The 22,911-nt window shown below is 39.2% G+C and overlaps 1 protein-coding gene, 1 non-coding gene and 1 pseudogene across 2 annotated transcripts; 1 reads left to right on the top strand and 2 right to left on the bottom strand.

The window, feature by feature from the left end:
* Positions 1-5,310: 5,310 nt before the first annotated feature.
* On the bottom strand, positions 5,311-8,974 carry LOC114821029 (probable GABA transporter 2). Its single transcript, XM_029092714.2, has 7 exons — positions 8,636-8,974; positions 8,308-8,538; positions 7,885-7,982; positions 7,063-7,249; positions 6,518-6,648; positions 6,028-6,264; positions 5,311-5,930 (listed from the first exon to the last, which is right to left on the bottom strand). Exons 1-7 carry the CDS (start codon positions 8,718-8,720, stop codon positions 5,541-5,543), a joined length of 1,359 nt encoding a protein of 452 aa, XP_028948547.1. The 5' UTR covers positions 8,721-8,974; the 3' UTR covers positions 5,311-5,540.
* On the top strand, positions 7,538-7,624 carry LOC114821265 (small nucleolar RNA Z102/R77). Its single transcript, XR_003768711.1, has one exon. It is a non-coding gene; the product is annotated as a small nucleolar RNA Z102/R77 (small nucleolar RNA).
* Positions 8,975-11,148: 2,174 nt separating the features above from the next.
* On the bottom strand, positions 11,149-22,630 carry LOC114821233 (high mobility group B protein 6-like; annotated as a pseudogene).
* Positions 22,631-22,911: the final 281 nt, after the last annotated feature.

The following is a 22,911-nucleotide window of genomic DNA, read 5'->3' as shown; positions in this document are numbered from 1 at the left end:
GCTTAATAAATGCTTCTGCTAAACCATTTTAAGTATGGACATAAGGAACTTCTGGTCCTTATTAAATAGTCTATGGACTGAGACTTTTATGACCTTTATTATAATTAAGTTGAGGCACTGTGACACTTCAAACTTAAGGTACTCATCAAGGAATTTCATGTCCTGATCTTCAGGATCAAAGGACTTCATGCCTAATCTTTTTGTATGATGGAACTTCGGGTCCAATCATTTTATATGATGAGGATCAAGAAACTGCAGGTTCTGATCTGATCAAGGAACTTTGGGTCTTATATATACTCATTGTAACAAAAGATAAGTACAATAAATAAATTAAAGCAATAGGCGGTAATTCCAGCCATAATGAATAAATTGCATTTAAGTAAATAAAGCTTGTGACAAGGGCTTTAATTCAGCACCATCAAAACTTAAAGCAATAGGCGGTAAAACCATCCATGGTAAATAAATTGCTTTAAAGTAAATAAAGATTGTGACAAGGGCTTTGATTCAGCACCATTCACATAAATATCAAAGCTTTAAAGCAAAGGGTAATAATTCTACCCACTATAAATAAATTGCTTTAAATAAATAGAACTTGTGACATGGGCTTTAAACCAACACCATGCACATAAATAAATATATAATTTTATTATTTCTTTTCATAATGGTGATGGTCTCATCAACTTCCCACTATCAACTTTATTATTATTTTTTATTATTTCTTCCCTTCACTTCTGTCGGGGCACCCATCCAAATTGTCCTTATTTTATTAATGTTTTCATTTCACAACAACAAGTCCTTTTAGTTACTCAGGAAGTAAAAGTAACAATAAGTTCCAATTGGTGTTCCTCCTCCGGTGAGTTTCGAAAAAGTCGAAACGGTTCCTATAAGTTTTGGAGTCAAGAGTGTCTGCAACTTATGAGAAGATCAAACCGTTAGATTTAGTTCAAATTTTAGTATGATATGGATAAGAGGATACCAAACAACTTTTGTGAAGAAACAATTTCGATTTTGAGCTACAGAAATAGAGTTATGGTACTCATAAGGTGGCTGTCCAGTTTTCTGCGGAAATTGGAAACTGGTTTAGTATTTCAGACATCTGCAACGATCGCACCGTTAAAGTTTTCTGAAATTTTGATATGTTGTAGATACTGAGTGGACGAACAACTTTCAAGAAGAAAGTATTTTAATCCGAGGTCCGCAAGTTGGAGTTCAGAGGCTGTTTACATAGCTGTCAAATTCTTTACGAATTTTGAGTATGTACTATTTTGCTTCTGCAAATGATGATATACAGTCATACAACAATATATATAGTTGCTTCAAGAAAATCAATTGTACTGAGATTTGAAGATGAAATGAAAATTGTTTCTTATATGTGAGATTCCAGCTGAAGGAGGTGAACAGGATTTGTGGCGTTGTGCTTTCCACTGACATGAGAGCTTCTCGTGCTGATAACGTGTTGTAAAATCGACTGTGGGTGCAGTGGAATAAATGAAACAAGACACAAAATTTACGAGGTTCCTCTACAATCAGTGTGACTGGAGTACGTCCTCGGGGCAGTAGTGGTGCTTTCATTATAATTTGAAATAATAGGAGTACAAAAATAACCCTCTCTATTATCTCCTCTCATCTTCCTCTCTTTTCTCTCTTTCCTTTCCTTCCTCTCTCTCCCGTGAGTCCCTCACATTCATCTCCAATTCTTCCTTTTTTTTTTTATCACCCCTTTTGAACACTTGTAATGCTCTATTTATAGAGCAAACAAAACACTATTAAACTTGTGAAATGTTTACTATGTGCATGTGGGGTTACTATGTTCATGTGGGCATACATACACAATTTACAACATGTTCTTGGATAAAAGTAATAGAGAGACAGAAAGAAGTTGTACTCAGAACTTTAGGGAAAGAAAATAGGACAAGGATTGTCTACCCTCCTAGTTGTGGTGCCCTTCCATGCCCTCCTATTTTATGCGGCCACGGTTAAGCAACGTTAATATTTTATATTTTTATTATTTTTTGTCTTATTATCTCATTAAAAAATTAATATAAAATATTGACGTGGCTTAACCGTGACCGCACAAAATAGGAGGTCATGGAAGGGCACCACAACTAGGAGGGCAGACAATCCTTGTCCAAGAAAATAAGTGTTTTTAAAATGGGAATTGTTATTAATACTAAAAAAATCGCATTCTACGTTCTAAATTTTCTATATTAGAAAAAAAATACTTATAAAAAATGTAGAAAAAAATATTTAGAGTGTCAATAACATTTCCTTTTCCCGTAACTAAATTATAAGCTTCTCGTAAATCAGCGTGTGTTTGTGTGCGAACATTCATGGGTATTAATATTTTTAAATTACAACATAAAGTTAACCAATAGCAAAATTACAGCAAGAAGATTGTGTACCCATGACGTGACCACATTGTGCAATCATTTCTCATTTTTCAGATCAGTATATGGATTTTCCCATGCAGTTGGTCCATAAAATATTAAATTAATCATCAATAGGGAACTTGCCTCGAAGTCACCCATTAGATTTATTTAAGGAACACTTTGATGTGGTCCTTAACTATCAATATTCTTTGATTGAAACCTTTTTAATTTTTAGTTTTTTATTGAGGTCCCTGACATTAATGTAATAATGTAAGTTACTATATTTTTTAAATTAAAAATTAAAAATTGAAATTTGTAATTGTTTATATTAATGAGATTTTAAATAAAACCCATAATTTATGGGATTAAAAATAATAAAATATAAATTATACTCTCTATTATATTGTGTGTGTGTGTGTGTTTGTGTATATATGTAACATCCCACATCGCCCAGGGGAGCGATCCTTAAATGTATATTCTCATCCCTACCTAGCACGAGGCCTTTTGGGAGCTCACTGGCTTCGGGTTCCGTCGGAACTTCGAAGTTAAGCGAGAAGGGGGCTAGAGCACTCCCAAGATGGGTGACCCACTGGGAAGTTGCTCGTGAGTTCCCAGAAACAAAACCGTGAGGGCGTAGTCGGGGCCCAAAGCGGACAATATCGTGCTACGGTGGTGGAGCGGGCCCGGGAAGTGATCCGCCCCGGGCCGGGATGTGACAATTGGTATCAGAGCCAATCCCTGGCCGGAAGTGTGCCGACGAGGACGCCGGGCCCCTAAGGGGGGTGGATTGTAACATCCCACATCGCCCAGGGGAGCGATCCTTAAATGTATATTCCCATCCCTACCTAGCACGAGGCCTTTTGGGAGCTCACTGGCTTCGGGTTCCGTCGGAACTTCGAAGTTAAGCGAGAAGGGGGCTAGAGCACTCCCAAGATGGGTGACCCACTGGGAAGTTGCTCATGAGTTCCCAGAAACAAAACCGTGAGGGCGTGGTCGGGGCCCAAAGCGGACAATATCGTGCTACGGTGGTGGAGCGGGCCCGGGAAGTGATCCGCCCCGGGCCGGGATGTGACAATATATACATATATGTATGGGTACATTAACCAAAATTAACAAAAAAAGTTAATTGTACCAAAACATGGATACATTCTCAAAATCAACGAAAAAGAATGTACCCATATAAGTTTAAACATGGATTAAAAAATTTGAATGGATTTTATATTAAAAAAAAAGGTACATTTTACGTATAACAAATTGATATATTTGAGAATGGTACATTTAAGATTAAAAAAATTGAAAAATTATATGAATGGGTACATTTAAGATTAAAAAATTGAGAATCTTTTTATATATAAAAAAAAACTAATAGGTACAAACTTAATTTAATTTAATTTTTTATTATTTTGGAAATGTTTAAATTGAAAATTAATTAGAAGTTTAATAGAGGTGTGAGTATTAAACCCTAAATTAATTACTAATTTTTATATTAAAAAATTATATAATAAACATGTAAATTCATTATCACATTAATGCTAGGGACTTGAATCAAAATTTGAAAACCAATAAGGTCTTAGTCAATGAACAGTAAGAACTAAGGACCGGATACTAATTTTTCCTTTATTTAATTGAATTTTTGTTTTTTATTAGTTAATAAATAGTGTCATTCCCAATTTGGTGGATTATTATATCTCTTTGATTATTTAGATATAATATAGAGAAATTTTCATTGTGGCCAAAACTTGATGGTACACTACGTATTTTTATATAAATGGTGAAAAAATTTATTTCTTAATTTATTAACTTTTTAAGACACATATATTACCATTTATATAATAACACGTGATGTACTACTATATATTCTTGTCATATTAAAAAAATCTCTGATAATTAAGGAGACAATCCCCCTTCGAATGTGCCAAGCATGGAGGGATTGACTTACTTTCCAGGCTAATGCTTCTACACCCTTAAGCCTAGCATGACCATTATAAATAGACGTCTCATAGGTGAGGGTTATGAGGGTTACGAACAAAGTGGGAGTTACACTATTAAATTAATTGATAATATGAGAAGTAACCTAATATTTTATAAGCACATGAAAGGATTTCCTTTTCTCGACATGGGATTGATACTCTTAACAAACCCCTTAAGTGTGGGAGAGTTTTAAGCCTAGCAATTAGACAACACAAATTGGATGATGTAGAGCAATAAAGAAACTAGCACGTGGACAACTCAAATTGGTTGATGAAAAACAATAAAGAAAGTTAAGGTTACAATATAAAACCAATTGGTAATATATCTTATAACCACATTCAAAGTCCCCCATTTTCCCAATGTGGAAGTGATACTCTTAACAGGTTAAAAGGCATCCAAGAAACAACCTCCTAGCTGAAAGTTTTAAGTGGAATTTCTCCCACCCTTCACACAAATCGCTCCCTACAAGTTCGAGTCTAGCAAGGTGTAGGCGAGAGAACTATGTCGATTGGATCCATGAGCTAGAGCAAAGGGTACGCAGGCAATCTCGCTGGGCTAGATGCAACCAAATCCTACGGTGGTGGTGTTTGTGCTCGCAAACAAATTAGTCTTGTAAGAACAAGACGGTGATCCACAATTCGTTACTTCCGCTAGGTATGATCCTAAACGAATTCCCCTTAATATTATAATTTCCCAACTTCACCTAAACTAAGGGACACATGACAACTGCATGTGGTCCAATATCCTATGAATAAGGACGTTGAATTTCCATCCATGCATTCCGGGTTTAAAACTCTCATTTTCTAAATTATTATAATAGTTTCGAACGCTCTCCCTTTTTTAAATAATAATAAATTTGTTTTGTTAAAAAGAAAGACACATGACAGCTAAGCAGAAGGTCATATAATTAACATCTTCTAAGTGCCCCACCTCAATGACTCCTCCTAAAAGATAAATACCAGAGAAAACAAGCACAATACTATTGAAATTGCATTTACTTGTGTACCGTAAAAGTCGTCTCTTTTTCGTTACATTAAAGAAAATCGAAAATTGAACCTATCATAATTCTGAGGTTCAGAACATGTACTAATCAGTAACTAAATACATCAGTCAGTAATTTGTAATTACGATATTACAAGGCCAATAATGATACAGCTTCTTCAGGGCCGGGGCCGTGCAACGGCGGTTTGATTAGAGAGCTTAATCAACCACATCATCACTAAACAGCTTAAACCGGTTGGCATCAAGAACCAGTTTCCTTACAGAAGAGAATGTTCCCAAAAGTCCTGCACCTGTGAACACAATGATTATAGATATGTTCATCCAGTAAGTGAAGGTTGATTTTGCAGGCTTGTAGGTTTTGTTGTACAGAAGCATTGGGAGGATGAAATCTAAAGGGATGAAGCCGACAGCTCCAACCACACCGCTTATGTCTCCGAAAAACGGAAGCATTGCTGCGAAAAATCCGCAGAGTGCCATGTACAGCGACCGAAGAATTATTCGGGGAATGAGATTCCTTTTTGAGAACATTCCTTGTTTGACATCTGCTGATTTCTGTTCCATGATCTCATAAGCAACTTGGGAATAAACCTTGCATCGAATTAGAGAAAGACTACCTCAATACAAATTTACACAGCCTAGGACATAAAAAATTTCAATTTTCTTAAAAGTACAAGAGTAAGCTTACGAGGCCAATGGCGAGAAGCTGTAGGAGTACAAAGATCACAGTAAGTCCAAGAACCCAAGTTGGAGCCAGAGAAGGTCCCTCATCCGGCATTAGGCTATTGAGAATGTTCGAACTAGATTTGTTCCCAAACACCCAGTATCCGGACACTGCAGTCGAATAGAATGTAATGAAAATTACCGCGTAACACATCACGAGACCTTTCACCATCTTTCCAGTAGCTGGTGGCGCCAAGGTTGCCTGCATTGATCCATTGCATATGATAAATTTTATAAAGAAGCATATGGTAAGCAAGAGCTTGTTTTGGCATTGTTCTTTTATGTTCACAATTTCGCACCAACACTAGATGGAAATTCATGATATTCGCACTAAAACTAGAAATTCACATGGTGTTTCCAATCAGGCTACCAGATCATGCGACAGTCGTGCAAACTAGCATTTGAAAGCTTGGAATTCTAAAACTGATAAAAACTTGCAAAGACTCAGTATTTACTTGTATTTCAGGTAGTATTCCATTCCCAAAAATAGCAGCAAATATGGAGATGGAAGTGAAGGCACTGAAGAGCCTTGTTGAAGTTGAAGATTCTAAAGAATAGTCCCTTGCGGGGGGATTCTTAGAGGCACCTAGAGGAAAAAAGACATGTTTACCATACAATTAGAACTTTCAATTCTAGAATAAACAAATTTCATATCGAATAAATCAATACGTTACGTGGCCCTTGTTGACAAATAATCCGTCATTACTGCCGGACAATAGAAAGCTCAGGAGGAATGAGGGTTGTTAATGACCAATGCAAGTTTTGGTACCGAGAAAAAATTTGTTGTTCGAACTCCTCTGGAAGAATCAAGTTATTTACTCTCTTTTTTTTTCCTGGTGAACATAATGAAACCTTGAACTCGAGAAAAAGCACACTGCTGCATGAAAGATGGCCGCATGAAAGATGGCTAGAAAGACACATGTGTAATTTCTTTGTATAAGTAATGCATGGAAGTAAAATATAAATGAGGATGTTGATGGGATATTGAAGGATGAAGTACCTGCATAAATACATGCACCGACCACCAGGAACGAGTATCCTAAGCTGAGAAGCAGCGAAACAAAGTTGATGTGCCTGAGGGAGTGGAAAGTTGGAAGCTGAGAGATGACTATCATTACCACGGTAACCATGGCTATGAAGTGGTACAATTTCAAAGATCCATTGGGAGAAAGCTCTGAGTACATAATCTTAACAATAAAACAAGATGACAATAAGACAATGCAAGGTTAATAGAATCTAACTACTGCATTGCAATGCTGGAAAAGAGAAAAACGAACACATCTCCTACGTAGTAGAAAGCAGTTTCTGCATGCAAATCTTCATTGATCCATTTAACATTGTTTCCATAGAAAATGCTAGTAGTAACTGGTTTGCCTGTGCTGAACCAGCTCAACATGCAAAAGTGATTAACAAAAAAGTGCTTTTCTGTTAGTCGTTTTTAATATTGTGTGTGCGGTTTGGATGTGAAACTGGGAGATTGAGATGAGGCTTAGATTCGTATCCCTATTGGTTTGAAAGCGGCGACAATGGAAAATTTATGTAGTATCTCTATCTGATCATTCTCCCCACGAACCCAAAATGTGCTATTTGCTTGATCAAATTAAGTTTTTTCCAATTTTAATTTATTAACCTTGGGCCTCGTTTGATAGAGAGGATAAGCTTGGAAATGGCTATTCTCCTTTTAATTATCTTTTGATTTTGTCAATCCAAAGTTGTGCAGAGAGAGAAAACAAGTGTGCAGATATCACTTCCCGTATAGACAAACCAACACATTATTGCACGTGTTGATGTGAAGTGATGAAGATGATGATGCAATAGATACCTTGAGGCATTCCCCAGAAAGCAAAATAGCTCCTATTCCAACCCCAGTGTTTATAGCCGTTTGAATGAATATGACGAAATAATACATCCATCCTGACCCTATAAAAATAGAATCCCACACTTAATTAGTTTACCATCCAAAGCTCCCATATATACAAGTGCTTATTCAGCAGAAGCATCACATGACTCAAAAGTCAAAAGCAATGCTTAATCAAATGCAACTTGTTTAGCACTAATTACAAACTAACAAAACCCGCTTCCTTTATTTAAATATGCACAGACTGTCACGTGCACATAAAAGTCAGAGCTCAAAGCATTCAATCCAAGCTTACCAAAACATTCCCAAATCACGGAACGATCCCAGCGATCCAAAATTAGAAACAGAAGAAAAAAAACCCCACGGAAGCAAAGATTTTTTTGTTACCTAAGACGTCGGCGGCGAGCTCACGGAATCGGATGTGGCGGCGACCCTCCCTCTCACAGTGGTCCAGCACCATCGACATGAGGTAGTAAGAGTAGAAGGTCACCAGGCCCATGATGGTCAGGCAGAGGAACCCCGGGCCCCACCCCAACCCCCTAAACGCGTACGGCAGCGTCAGTATTGTGGGCCCCACTATCGCCGTTGTCAGATGGAACCCCGCGTGCCACCACTGCCCTGCATATTTTTAACATAATTAGAAAAGGAAAAAAAACAAAATTAATTGACTGGAGGAAAATTGAGTAAACGGCGATGGGAAGGGCTGACGTGTGACCTTTGGATTGGAGGACGAAGACGGCTCCGGCGTCGGTTTCGCGGCGGGTCTCGAGGAAGGGTTCGGGGCTGGGAAGTTTCGCCATCTTTTGATTCGAGAACAGCCGAGAGAGGAGGAGGAGGAGGAGGAGGAGGAGGAGGAGGAGATGCAGCAGCGGGTGTGCAGGTTAAGGGATGATTCAATGGAGTAAGGAGGCGGGCGTAGGTTAGTTGAGTTGTTTGGAAGTAGCTGATTCCAGCTGTGTACTAAGCTAAAGTGCGCGGGGGAGAGCATTTGCCGCCCGAGGGAAACATTGACATTCTTCGTTTGATCCACGCAATGAGGTGGTTTCTTTTAACTTATTCAGTTATATTCTCAAACTGAAACCTCTCACCCGGAATTTACATAATTGCCTCTCCCCGCTGGGATGTTGTCAGAGTTTTTTTGGTCTTTTCACCTAGCTTACAGTGGTGTCAAGGAACAAATCTAATATATTAGATCTGACATTCGTGTCGTGTTTTCTGTGTTCGTGTCGTTTTAGTATCATACCTGATATCTTAATAGGTCGTGTCGTGTAAGATCCGTTAAAATAAACAGGTAAAATGACCCGATCCGAAACTGATTCGATAATATTAATAGATAATATGACCCGACTTTTACCCGTTAAGGAAAATATATTTTAAACCAATAAATAATCAAATGAAAAACATAATACTAAATAAATATATACATACTATATTGTCACATCCAAAACATAAAAACACATTTTTCTTTTTAGTATATTTTCGCTTACCTAAATTGATCAAATGGTAAAATTGGAAAATATTGGAATAGAGAAGGGGTTTTTTCATCCAAAAAAGTTCTAATAATATAAGTGAAATAGAATCCAACAGTACAAATTTACTCTCATTTATCTTACGATTGTTATTTAAGTAATGTCTTTAATAGTTTTTTAATTCATGTAGAAGTGTAAAAAATATATAAACGCTCGTAATGACAAGCTTTACAACTTTCATGAAGAGCTTAACTTCGAAATTTGCCACTATAATCACATAAATCATAGAACAAAATTTAACCGTTGATTGTTGTTTACATTTACGCTTCATTGTTCTTATCAAATTTTGTTTTTTCAGATTTTCTTTTTTGAAAACATGATTTATTAGAGGATGTAGGAAGATGAACGGTTTGAATTGTTGATATTATATTCAGAGTTTTACGATTAATGAAAATATTGCTTGATGTTTATAAAGTTTCTACAAACTATATGACATTGACTCATATTTCAGTTAACTGTAAATATCGAAACGTGATATCAAAGATCTGAACCGTTCATCTTCTTACATCCGCCAGATGATCATGTTTTCAAAAAAGAAAATTAAAAAAATAAAATTCAGTAAGAAGAATAAATGACAATCGATGGTTAAATATAAATTTAAGGTTTATGGATTATAGTGTTAGATTTCGAAGTTGACCCCTTCATAAAAGTTGTAAAGCTTCTCACTATGAGTGATTGTATATTTTTTTTTACATTTTTTACACTTGTATAATAATAATTATTAATTTTTCCATCAAATAAAAACATTATTCATGAGGGTTTGAAGGATTTTAAAAATCTAAATGATAATGTAAGTGTAATTATTATCTACTCGTGGAGGAATAATTATGAATCATGAGTGTATATATTCTTTCACATTTTTCATACTTGTATGTATGTTTTATTAGTTCTTGCCTATACAAATACTATACTAGTTTATTTTAATTTTGGACAACAACATGTTAAGTAAAATTTATCCTAGTAATGATAATAAGAAACTATCATAATAAAAATAAATAATGACTAAATTTTTTTTTAACTTGTATAGAATAATAATACAAAACTATATATTTAATATAGAATATATTGTATATATTAATATGACTATTGTATTTTATAATAAATCTTTTAGTAATTAAACTTTAAAATTATCAAAATAATTTTTTTCTTAACGGGTCTAAACGGGTTACCCACATGTTATCCGCGTGTATACCCGTTATTAACGGATTCTTAACGGGTCACCTGATAATGATCCGATTAGTTATCGTGTTGATTCGAAATTCATTATTTTCGTGTCGTCATCGTGTCATGTCAGAAACTACCGAGTTTATAATATATCATCATAATTTCTCCAAAATTTTAGAATTGTCGCACATGTCACTTTCACATTGTTTTGTTCTCCTTTTGCGGAAAGTATGGTCACTTGTGGCGTGAACAAGTGGTGGAGTTGGTATGATGGTGTTTTCATCAATTTGCAAACACTTGCATGTTATCGGGTAAAATAACTAACGCGTGGTGCGATAAGTGTTCAAACCGTAATATACTTGAGTGACATGTAACAATCTTTTTTAGCTTAGGACGTCGTTTAATTGATTTTACGTGCTACATGTCATGTGATCAATACAACCTGTTTCAAAACCGTAACGTTCCCGATGACATGCAAGAATTTTCTAATTTGTAGAGCGTTGTTTTGAATTTGATTCTATGAAGTCCTTTGGAGTATAGAAAAAAGATGTATGTCTTGAATTTCAATCATTCAAATATTCATTCATAATTTGCAAAGTCTACGGTATAAAAAGTCAAATTAGGCCATCAAAGTGATGGGGCTCCTTGTACAACACTTGAACATCATCAATAAGCGGAGGAAGATGCGGCAACAACACTTTTGTTATGTTCCAATACCTCCTTCTTGTATGCTTCCATTGCTTCAGCTGCGTTTTCATTCCATACCTTTTTCTCTTCTTCCTTCATTTCCTATATAACCCAACAAGTGAAAGAAAAAATAGGATCAGTTTAATTAATTTAGGGTCAAGAAAATGTTACCAAACGCGTCTTTCGAACCCAAATTCAATCTCGTACCTTCCATTTCAATGAAATCATTGCAGTGATGGTGGTGCTGTTAGTCCCTGGTCTCTCCTCCAAAAGAGCCTTTCTTGCTTCCTTGCTGCATTATTCAAAACGAAACCGAAATCAGTTTTTATTCTCTTCTACCCAGCAGACATCCTACCATGGAGCTGGAAATATTTCCCCTCTCTGCCCCTCTATCGCTCTCATCACGTGACCAAAATTTTACCCCTTAAAGGGTTTCATGTATAATACATTACAGGACTAGTGAGGAACTTTACCTAAACAAGAGGTAAGAGGATGCAGGCCTCTTGGGCTTCTTCTTTTCTTCCTTCTTCTTCTTCTTCTGCTCCTCCTTCATTTTCCGTTAATTCATAGAACTCGATCAATAATCAACTAATCATACATTAGAAACCAAATTGGTAAAAACAACGGAGTTTACAGCTCGATTAGCAAACCTTGATAATATTTTCAGTCTTCTCCTTCTTCTTAAGCAGCTGCAAGACTTCATGCTTTTCCTTTTTGAGATTGGAAGCTTCCTCTTCCTTCATCTCCTTGTAAGCCTCCATCTCTTGAATATACTTCTCCTTGTTCTTCCTAGTCATCTCTTCATACGGCAATTTTTGTTCCTCTGTCATGTTTTTCCATTCCTCACCAGTGATCTTTGCAATCTACGAAATAGTCCCCAAATTGACTAGTTAAAAGAGATCAAAATAACCGAATACGGATAGAGATTTTTCATGTGGGGATGGTGATTTTCAGTTACCTCAGTGACAGTTTTGTTCTCTGCAGCCAGAGCCGGTCGCCTGCCGTTTGTGAACAGAAAAAAAGCCGACATTGGATGCTTGGGTTTCGATGGATCCTTTTCCTTGGATTTCTTGTTCTCCTTTTTGGCTTCTTGCTTGAACCGCATATATTGTTCAAGTAACTCCATAGCCATCTTCTGCTTGTGCTCATCCTCCAAAAGATACATTGCTTCAACCTCACTCTTCTCTTTCGCAGTCACTTGCAGATAAGCTTCCTTTTCAACCTGGTACCTCTCTTCGTAAGGCCTCTTCTCTTCGGGGCTGAAGTTCTTCCACTTGGCCCCCAAAATGTTTGAGACTTCCTTAAAATCTGCCTCAGGGTTCTCCTTCTTGATCTGCATCAAAAACCACAAGCGGATTCGGAATGTGTTTCGCATTTAAATCTCCGAACAATCATAGTGTCCTAATCTCTAATTTACCTCAGCCCACTGATCTTTGCACCATAGGATATAAGGAGGAGCTGGCCTTTTCTTCTCAGTGCACCCTTTCTTTTTCTTGTCTTCATCTGGTTGAGCAATTGGGAATGCCTGATGAAAAATAATGTTGATGTATAAAATCAATGAGGACTTTAGTACAACAGAAAGTGTTAAGTTTGTGACATTCGCTAGATTGCTCCGGTCACTAGTGTGGATAAGTATGTAAATGGATAGAGATAGGGAAGCAAACACAAGATGTACGTGGTTCACCCAGATTGGCTACGTTCACGGAGTAGAGGAGTTCTCATTAATTGTGAAGGGTTTACACAAGTACATAGGTTCAATCTCTCCTTTAGTGAGTACAAGTGAATGATTTAGTACAAATAACATTAGGAAATATTGTGAGAGAATGATCTCTATTTCTAGAAGAGAGTTTCTAGTTTCATTCTGACATTGACACGTGTCTTGTTGTGATTGGCTTCTGATGTTGACATGTGTTGCGCTATGATTGGCTTCTGATGTCGACATGTTTCGCGCTGTGATTGGCCTCCTGGTTTGAGGGAAACTCTTCTGGGTCTTTGACGGTATAATGTTGACTGGTGCTCAGTAGTTTTAGGATTGGTCAAGTATGGTATAAACAGTGCTCCCCTAAGTTCCCTAGTAAGGGAAGCTCCTCAGTTGCGGATTTGCAAGATCTAAGCCATTGAGTAATCACGAAACTTCTAAGTACCGAAGTGTGGTATCATTTTCACTTGCCTTATATGTTTCATATGTAGATGTGGCATCTTCTTTGGAAGTAATTTTCCTCCATCCAAGGGTGGTATTTTTAAACAATGAAGATGCACAAGGTAATGTATCAATTTCATTTGAAACTTACTTGTAGTTTCGGGCTTGGTCAAGTGCGATACAAACTCTATAGTAGGAGTCCCCCAAGTCACCGAGCTAGGAGATTTGCCGAATGAGGTAATAGACAAGGTAAGCAATCAAACTTCCAAGCAAGCAACTTGGATCGGAGGTTCGACTTCGGCTTCCGGTTGATTGTTCTCCTTCTCCTTGTGTCGTAAACAACAACAATGATAAGGAGAAACAAATGGAGAAGACATGATATGAGATACTTTTTTCTTTTGAAGAAGTAACTTTCCACAGGCTTATTCTTGAACTAGGCTTGAGGGTTTTTTGGTTTCCTCCAGAGTATAAGGCCGACTCAAGAATTTGAGGGTCAAAACAAGTCCATCAAATCTAGAGTACGTTCGACCCTGATGATATGGGATACTTTTGCTGTTGACAAAGTAGTGGATGTATCGGCACGTGATCTGTTACGCTTGTCTCCACATGCTTCTTTGTATCATTCTCATTTGCTCTATCTGTTCCTCAGACAGATGTGGTATCTTCTCTTGAAGCATAAGATGTTGAAGATGAGTACTCGAGAGCAATGCCAGGTAAGTAGTCAGGCAAGGGGTTCCAGGCAGTCAGTTCCTGACTGGAAGCTTGATTCCAAGTGCTGACTGATTACTCTCTTTCTCCTTGTCTTGCAGGTAAGAACAAGGCCAAAGGAAGAGACAGGGAAAAAGCATGATATGAGATACTCTTGCTTTTAACCCTGATGATATGAGATACTTTTGCTCTGGTGTGGCTTGTTTGCAGAGGTATTATCGGGGGGAAAAGAAGCTGAGTATTTCAAGAAACTCTGCTGAGAATGCCCTCTCAGATGTGAAGTGAAGAAAAGTTGAGTATTTTTTTTATTTGTAGGTTTGCCTGGCTATGGAGGATGAAGGTCGACATATATAGGAATTGTCCCAACAATGAGTGGTAATGCTGTTCCTTTACCCTTCTCGGTCATAGCAATGTAGTGGGAGCTGCAAGATTCACGTGTTTTAACTTTGTCAAAGCACTTTGAAAAAGTGGTATGTGGTATATAGAAAGCTGATGTTGCGTGTGAAGATTGCAGACAAGATTTATCCAAGGAAATCTAGCTCTCGAAGTTCGGAGAGCGGTGCCTCTTCGATTTTCGAACAAGCAATCCTATCGGGGATCTGGCTCTCAAGATTCAGAGAACGGTGCCTCTTCGATTTTTGAGAAAGTAATCATGTTGGGAGTCTAACTCTTGAGATTCGGAGAGTGGTGTCTCTTCAATTTTTGAGCAAGTAATCATGTTGGAAGTATGGCTTTCGAGATTCGGATAGATGTGCCTTTTTTATTTTTGAGCAAGTAATCATGTTGGGAGTCTGACTCTCGAGATACGGAGGGCGGTGCCTTTTCAATTTTTGAGCAAGTAATCCTGTTGGGAGTCTGGCTCTCGAGATTCGGAGGGTGGTGCCTCTTCGATTTTTGAGCAAGTAATCATGTCGGGAGTCTAGCTCTCGAGATTCGGATAGCGGTGCCTCTTCGATTTTTGAGAAAGCAATCCTGGTGGAAGTTTGGCTCTCGAGATTCGGGAAGCGATGCCTCTTTGATTTTTGAGCAAGTAATCATATTGGAAGTGTTTTCTCGATGTGAGTAAAGGTTGGGCATTTTTGCCAGTCTACCTTGCCACGGAGCATAGAGGTTGACACACGCAGGGACCTTCCAGTTATCAAGCAGTGGTGCTGTTCCTTTACCCTTGTGGGTAATGGTAGGGTAGTTGAACCTTCAAAATTTATGTGTCTAAACTTTGTCAGAGATCTTTGGCAAAGTTATCTGTGGTACCCGAGGAGCTGCTGTTGCGTGTGGAAAGTGGTGTCTCTTCGATTTTTGAACCAACGGCCCTGTTGCCCTTTCTTTTATAGGGGCACCAATTGTGTGCAAGAAGTACATTCAGAGAGTTATTGCTTCTAGAAATTTCCCTTTACTTCATAGATTTATTGCACCTCATTTCTCTTTCATCATTTCTGAGAATGTCTGGCCCATCCGACCGTTGTTTTGACTTGAACTTTGGTGAAGAAGCAGCCATGCCTTCTCAAGACAATATATGGCACCCATCCTTCTTATCCCCTACTGGTCCTCTTACCGTTGAGAATTCTGTGATGAAGAATGATATGACCGCTGCGGTGATGGCCATGAACCTTCTCACTCCTAAAGATAACAGAGTACTTTTCAAATGGTCTGATGAGTTGCCTGTTAAGGATTCTCTGACTCTCAGTGTTCAGTGTGCAGGTTCTGTGTCTAATATGACCTAACACTTATTTGCTCGAACCCGCCAAGTTGAATCATTGGCAGCTAAAGTGATAAGTCTCAAACAGGAGATCAGAGGGCTCAAGCATAAGAATAAACAGTATGACTATGCTATAAACATGAAGAGGAAGCTCAACCAACTGCAGGAATCTGATGGTCAGATTTTACTTGATCATCAGAGGTTTGTGGGTTTGTTCCAAAGACATTTATTGTCTTCGTCTTCTGGGGCTGTACCGCGTAATGAAGCTCCAAATGATCAACCTTCGTGCCTCCTCCTTCTGGGGTTCTGCCTAGTACTGAGGCTCTGAATAATCATCCTCTGGTGCCTCTTCTTTCTGGGGCTCTACCGACTACTGAGACTTCTCCTGAGCAACCTTTGTAAAGGCTCTCTCTTGTTTGTTTATTTTGATTCATGTATATGTACATATTTGTAACTTATCGGAGATATCAATAAACAAGCTTTGCTTCATTTTAACGTATTGTGTTAAATACACCAAGGCCTTCTTCACTAAGTTCTTTGAATTTTTCCTTTTGTTGAAGCTTGTATGTTGAACCTTTGTGAGTGAAGCATGTAGTTTAGGTAGTGCTCCTTTAATTTCCCAAGTAAGAAAAACTTCTTGGTTGGAGACTTGAAAAAATCCAAGTCACTGAGTAGTCGTGAGACTTCTGAGTATCAAGATGCAGTAACATATGGTAGGAGTCCCCTAAGTCTCCGGTCGAGGGAGTTGACGAAGGAGGTGTCTTGCTAGTAGCCAAGTTTCCAAAGTAACAAAACTTCACCATTTTCCTTTCTAAGTAGTAGCCTAAAACTCCTTCTTCATATATATTTGTTATGAAAGTTGTTAGGCCCAAAAAAAATAAGGCCTAAGGTTTTTTTTTTTTTTTTTTGAATTTTCGATTTTTTTTGTAGGTGAAGCTTTTGTGGGTGAAGCTTTTGTGGTGGGTGAAGCTTTTGTGGGTGAAGCTTTTGTGGTGGGTGAAGCTTTTGTGGGTGAAACTTTTGCGGTGGGTGAAGCTTTTTTTGGTGAAGCTTTTATGGTTAAAGCTTTTGTGGGTGAAACTTTTGTGGTGTGGGAAGCTTTTATGGGTGAAGCTTTTGTTGGTGAAGCTTTTATGGGTGAAGTTTTTGTGGTAGGTGAAGCTTTTGTTGGTGAAGCTTTTATGGGTGAAGCTTTTGTAGGTGAAGCTTTTGTGGTGGTGAAGCTTTTGTGGTTTTGTGGGTGAAGCTTTTGTGGTGGGTGAAGCTTGTGAAGCTTTTGTGGTGGGTGAAGTTTTTGTTGGTGAAGCTATTGTGGGTGAAGCTATTGTGGGTGAAGCTTTTGTGGGTGAAGCTTTTGTTGGTGAAGCTTTTATGGGTGAAGCTTTTGTGGAAGCTTTTGTAGGTGAAGCTTTTGTGGGTGAAGTTTTTGTGGGTGAAGCTTTTGTGGGTGAAGCTTTTGTGTTGAAGCTTTGTTGGGTACCATGAATTGATTTTGCTTCACACTATCTTGATCAAGATAGTGTGAAGCTTTTGAGAATTTGTAGTTGTCCTCCATTGATGAAGCTTTGTTGAATTTCCCAATTTCCTTTTTTTTTTGGGAAAATTAGAAATTTGAAAATGTGGAAGAGACAACATATACAAATAGCTTCAACTCCAAAGCTTACGCCAAAGGCACATTTGTTAGGGTTTAACCTCATTTGATACCTCTTCAGAATGGTAAAAGTTTCAGATAGGTTAGTAATGTGTTGGTCAGCATGTTTGCTTTTGACTAGCATATCATCAACGTAAACTTCCATGCTCTTCCCAATCTGTTCAGCGAACATTGAATTGACCAATCTCTGATAAGTTGCTCCTGCATTCTTTAGGCCGAATGGCATGACTTTATAGCAATATAGTCCCCTGTCAGTAGTGAAGGCTGTGTGTTCTTGGTCTGGAGGGTTCATGAGGATTTAGTTGTATCCTGTGTAAGCAACCATGAAACTCAGGAGTTCACACCTTGCCGTATAGTCTATAAGTCTGTCTATGAGAGGAAGAGGAAAGCTATCCTTCGGGCATCCTTTATTTAGGTTGGTGTAATCGACACACATTCTCCATAAGACCTTTTGGAGCAGGAGACTTTCCTTGGTCAAATTCTTCTTAACAAGGACAACATTTGCTACCCACGTTGGATAATTGACTTCCGGACGAAGCCTATGCCTTTGAGTTTTTCAACTTCTAACTTCATTGCCTCGTATCGTTCAGCATCATAAGATCTTCACTTCTGTCTCACTGGCTTGGTCTTGGGGTAAATACTTAAGCGATGATAGATGATATCAGGAGAGATGTCTGGCATGTCCTCGTATGACCAGGCGAAGACCTTAGTGTTCTCTTGCAAAAAAAAGATCAATGCCAACCGAATGGGTGGTGACAAGGTGGTGCCAATCTTCACCATGCGATCCGGATAATCTTTTGAGATAGAGACCTTCTCTAACTCTTCGGCGGGTTATGCTTGCTGGGTGAAAAAGTCATCTCGAGGATCGTCGGGTTGACTGTTTCCACCGTGAAGATCCAAGTTGGCTTTGTCTGAGCTGGTCTTTATGACTTGGTCATGTATAGAAAAGGTTTCCTTTGGCACATGCAAGTGTTGTTGCTTGACCGAAGTGTTGTAACATGATCATGCACTAAGTTGATCTCCTCCAATGTAACCATTGCCATAGGGGGTTGGAAATTTCATCAACAACATATGTGTGGATACCATGGCCTTGAGATCATTGATGCATGTGCGTCCAAAGATGACATTGTATGCCATCAACCACCAGGAAGTTAGTGGTAATGGTAGCTGTGTAATGGCATGTATCGATGGCGAAAGGTAAATGTATGCTCCCTAAAGGTTGCACGATATCACCGGAGAAGCTTATCAGAGGAGAAATCGAGCGATCGAGCAAGTGTTCAACTATATTAAGTGCCCTGAAAGCTTCATCAAACATGATATTGATCGAAGCCCCTGTGTCTAACCGGATTCGTCGTACTTCAAAGTTGGCTATGTGAGCTTCCACGATCAGTGGATTATTGTGAGGGTAGATGATACCTCTTTCTTCCTCAGGGTAGAAACATATTGGATCCTAGTTAGGCTTTTGACACTTGCCTTCCCTGATGTCTTCCATGTGAAACACTTGGTGACCAGGCCTTAAAGCTCGTTCGTTGTTTTTCATGGCTCTGTTGGAAGATTCAGATATGGGTGTGCCACCGCTTATGGAATATATCACATTCACTTGGCGTTGGTTACTGTTATCTCTTGAAAGGTGAATGAGGAATTGATCAATTTTTTCTTCACGCGCCAAAGCTTAAATATGATCACGAAGGGTGATACACTTTTCGCCGTTATACTCATGGTAGTAACAAAACGTGCCCGTGTTCTTCGTGGGCTTGTAACCCGACTGCCATGGCATTGGCTTCGGTATCAGGTGTGCTATGCTGGGGTAAATGGCCACATATGTGGCATTCAAAGGTGTGTATGTCTCATACCTCGAGGTAGGGCCTGTCTTGACACGTGTTTGGCCCACTGTGTGGACTGCCTGGGGACGGGCATTATCGTGACGATACCCTTGGTTATCGCGATAATGTCCTTTACTCATTTTACTAAAATGAGACTGGTGAGGATGAAAATCTTTCCTTTTGCCATGAGATTGATATGTCTATTGACTTGACAAAGTATTAAGTAAGGCAGGGGGAGGCACCGCTGCTGTTTGGAAGGTCGAGGTCTTCTCATTTGGTTGGATCTGGCTTCCACTCCCTACTTGCTGATAAGGGGTAACCGTGGGGGGTTTTCCTTGATATGTCTTTGCCTTGGCAGAAGCATGGTTGTAAGTCTGTGCCATCACCTCTGAGTAAGTCTTCCAAGTGTTGGCATTGATCATGTACTTAAAGAAATGGTCACGTAGTCTTGTCGTGAAGGCTTTGAGGGCAGTCTTGTCGTCTGCTCGGCACAACGGGAATACTCATGGCTGAAGTAAGCAGCATACATACGTAATGACTCGTCTGGCTTCTGGCGAATAGTGTACAAGTCATCCGTAGAGTGCAAGCGATTGGTCTGGAAAATGTGTTGAGAAACAAACAGTTTCTTTAATTCCTTAAATGAGTCTACTATCTCAGGTGGAAGACGGCAATACCAGTTTAGAGCTCTACCAGAGAGGGTGGAGGGAAAGAGAAGACATCGTTCTTCGTCAGTGTGCATCCGATATGCCATAGTGGACTCAAAGATGTTAAGGTGTTCAATTGGGTCCTCCCTTCCAGTATAGAGTTGTAAACCAAGCTGTTGTTTTGTCTTCACTTGAAGGGGGTGTCGAGGATCCTCCTTGTGAAAGGGCCAAGCTTGGGTTGGTTCCAGTCAGGTATCTCGGCCTGACGTTTAGCCTTCAACTTGTTTACTTCCTCAAAGAGATGTAGGACAAGGAAGTCCTGAGTGGAGTCATGTACCACTGGGATTTTCTTTCATAAGTCTCTATCACCTCTTGGAAGTAGGAAAGTTTGAGCAAGGGCATGTGATTTTTCCTTGGACTCGTCGTACTGACTTCTAGGGCGAGTCTGTCGAAATACCTCAGAGTCTTATGTACCTTCATGTTCCTCTAGGACATGTCATTCATTCCCTAGATTGGCAGCTGACCTGGGTCGTGGGAGGGGACCGAGTCTTTTAGAAACCCTTTGGTCATTGATCTTTGAGCATATGTGGAGGGGATTCTCTCGACGTTGCTTTAGGAAGTCTCGGCAGTCACGATAAACGGTTTTCGATCTTTCCAACCCTTCTGCAAGAATGTGTCTTCCTCCACTTCTCCTGCTTCGGGTCGAAGAGAGAAGTCTCATGTTGATCAATGTTTTGATGATTAGCTCGCTCCTCATCAGGGATACCCATGTCGAATGAAGGTGACCCTCCGTGTTGGGGGGCACCAGATGATAGTTGATGTCCACAGGGGCAACAAACTCGCATGTTTGAGTACGCCTAGTTTCGTGGAGCGTTTCAAAGAGCTTCTCATACTGCTCCTGGAGGACCTCATTCTTCATTGCTATCTTGTTGTTCTGAGCTTCTAGCTCATCGACTTTAGCTTGAAGAGCAACCCTCTTTCCTTCATTCTTTCGTTGCTGCGCACTAGCTGCAAGAGGGGTGTCATTCTGTGTGATGTGGCTTCCTTCGCTCCCCATGTTGGAGAGGGATGCTTGGTCAAAAGAGAGTGTACGAATGGTGGAAACCAACTTGACAAAGCTGAAGAAAGTGGGAATAAGTGTCGTTCCCACAAACGACACCAAATGTTGATGCACAAAATCAGTGAGGACTTTGGTACAACATAAAGTGTTAAGTTCGTGACTTTCACTAGATTACTCCAGTCACTAGTATGGATAAGTATGTAAATGGATAGAGATAGGGAAGCAAACACAAGATGTACGTGGTTCACCCAGATTGGCTACGTCCACGGAGTAGAGGAGTTCTCATTAATTATGAAGGGTTTACACAAGTACATAGGTTCAAGCTCTCCTTTAGTGAGTGAAAGTGAATGATTTAGTACAAATGACGTTAGGAAATATTGTGAGAGAATGATCTCTATTTATAGAAGAGAATTTCTAGTTTCATTCTGACATTGACACGTGTCGTGTTGTGATTGGCTTCTGATGTTGACACGTGTCGCACTATGATTGACTTCTTATGTCGACATGTGTCGCGCTGTTATTGGCCTCCTGGTTAAAGGGAAACTCTTCTGGGTCCTTAACGGTATAACGTTGACTGGTGCTCAGTAGTTTCGGGATTGGTCAAGTATAGTATAAACAAATAAGTAACCATTATGTCAACTCCAATTCAAGATCATCAAATCGATTAGATCAAACACCTAATAACCACGCGTCAAGAACCCTAACCACGTTTTCTCCCAATTTCCCAGTAATCAAACAGGATAGAAACCCCAAATCAAGATTCCCCCAGCCAACTTTCATCTGAACCCTAAAACCTAATCAAGAATCGTCAACTTAATGTACAATCAATCAGCCAGATCCCAATGCAACAAAACAAATTCAAGGAAAGGGGATCGAGAAAAGAAACCCTAGGAGAATATAAATCAATAACCCCATGAATTTTTTTTCCAATTTTTCACAATTAATATATAATCAAACAAATTTACAACAATAATAATCACCAAGTCTTATCCCACTAAGTGGGTCGGCTGTATAAATCACCTAGCCAAATTTCTGATCCATCATACATTTTCTCAGAAACCAAACAGAGGATTATGCAACAGAAGAAGAAATAAAGACGCAAATGAAGAAAAGAAAGGGGATCAGAAAACAAACCATGGTTGGTTTGAACTCCTTGAGTTTCTACGGCTGCTTCAACTTCATCTGAAGCTTGTCATGCTTTCAGCCCTTCATTTCGAGCTCTTTCTCCTTGATCTTCAAGATCTCGTCCTTCTCCTTCAAAAGCTCTTCGATTTTCTCCTTCTCCAGCCTCATCCCCTGAAGCTTCTCTTGCATTTCTTCGAGTTCCTTCTCGAATGACGAAGGTTGGGTCTGCTTTTTCCTGGCCTGCTTTTTGAAAGCCGCAGCTTTCATCGACTTTTTGGGGGAGGTGCGAGGCTGAGAGAGGCTCTCGTGGTTCTCTTTCACTGGGTTGGAGTCCGATGGTATTTGGATCGGGCTCGGTGCGGCATCCGAGACCTTTCCGGCGACGATATTGGTTTCATTTCCAGATGGTTTTTTGTCCTTCAGTGCTCTTCGACTGGCTCTTGGCTTCTTGTTGGGCATTTCAGCAATTGCAATTTCAGCCATGGCAGAAAGAGAGGGTGGAGGGTGGAGGGTGGAGGGTGGAGGGTGGAGGGAGGGGTTGTTTGCGGGGAATGAGGAGTTGTTTAGAAGGAGGAGCCATCCCAACGGTAAGATTTTCAAATTCAAATTTTTTTTTTGTCGAAATCAAATTTTTTTTCTTGATTGAATAGTTGTTCGACGTCCGGTAGTTAGCCTTTTGACCGTTGGTAGAAGGCGGGTACAAGTTCTTACCATTTTTTGTTGAAGCGATAAAGAATTTCTTTGATCGAACAAACACATACAAT

This window comes from Malus domestica, chromosome 14 (genome assembly GCF_042453785.1).
Source record: "Malus domestica chromosome 14, GDT2T_hap1".
NCBI classification, from domain to species: domain Eukaryota; kingdom Viridiplantae; phylum Streptophyta; class Magnoliopsida; order Rosales; family Rosaceae; genus Malus; species Malus domestica.
The sequence above is the reverse complement of the archived record's forward strand: the minus strand, read 5'-3'. Positions and strand labels throughout refer to the sequence as shown.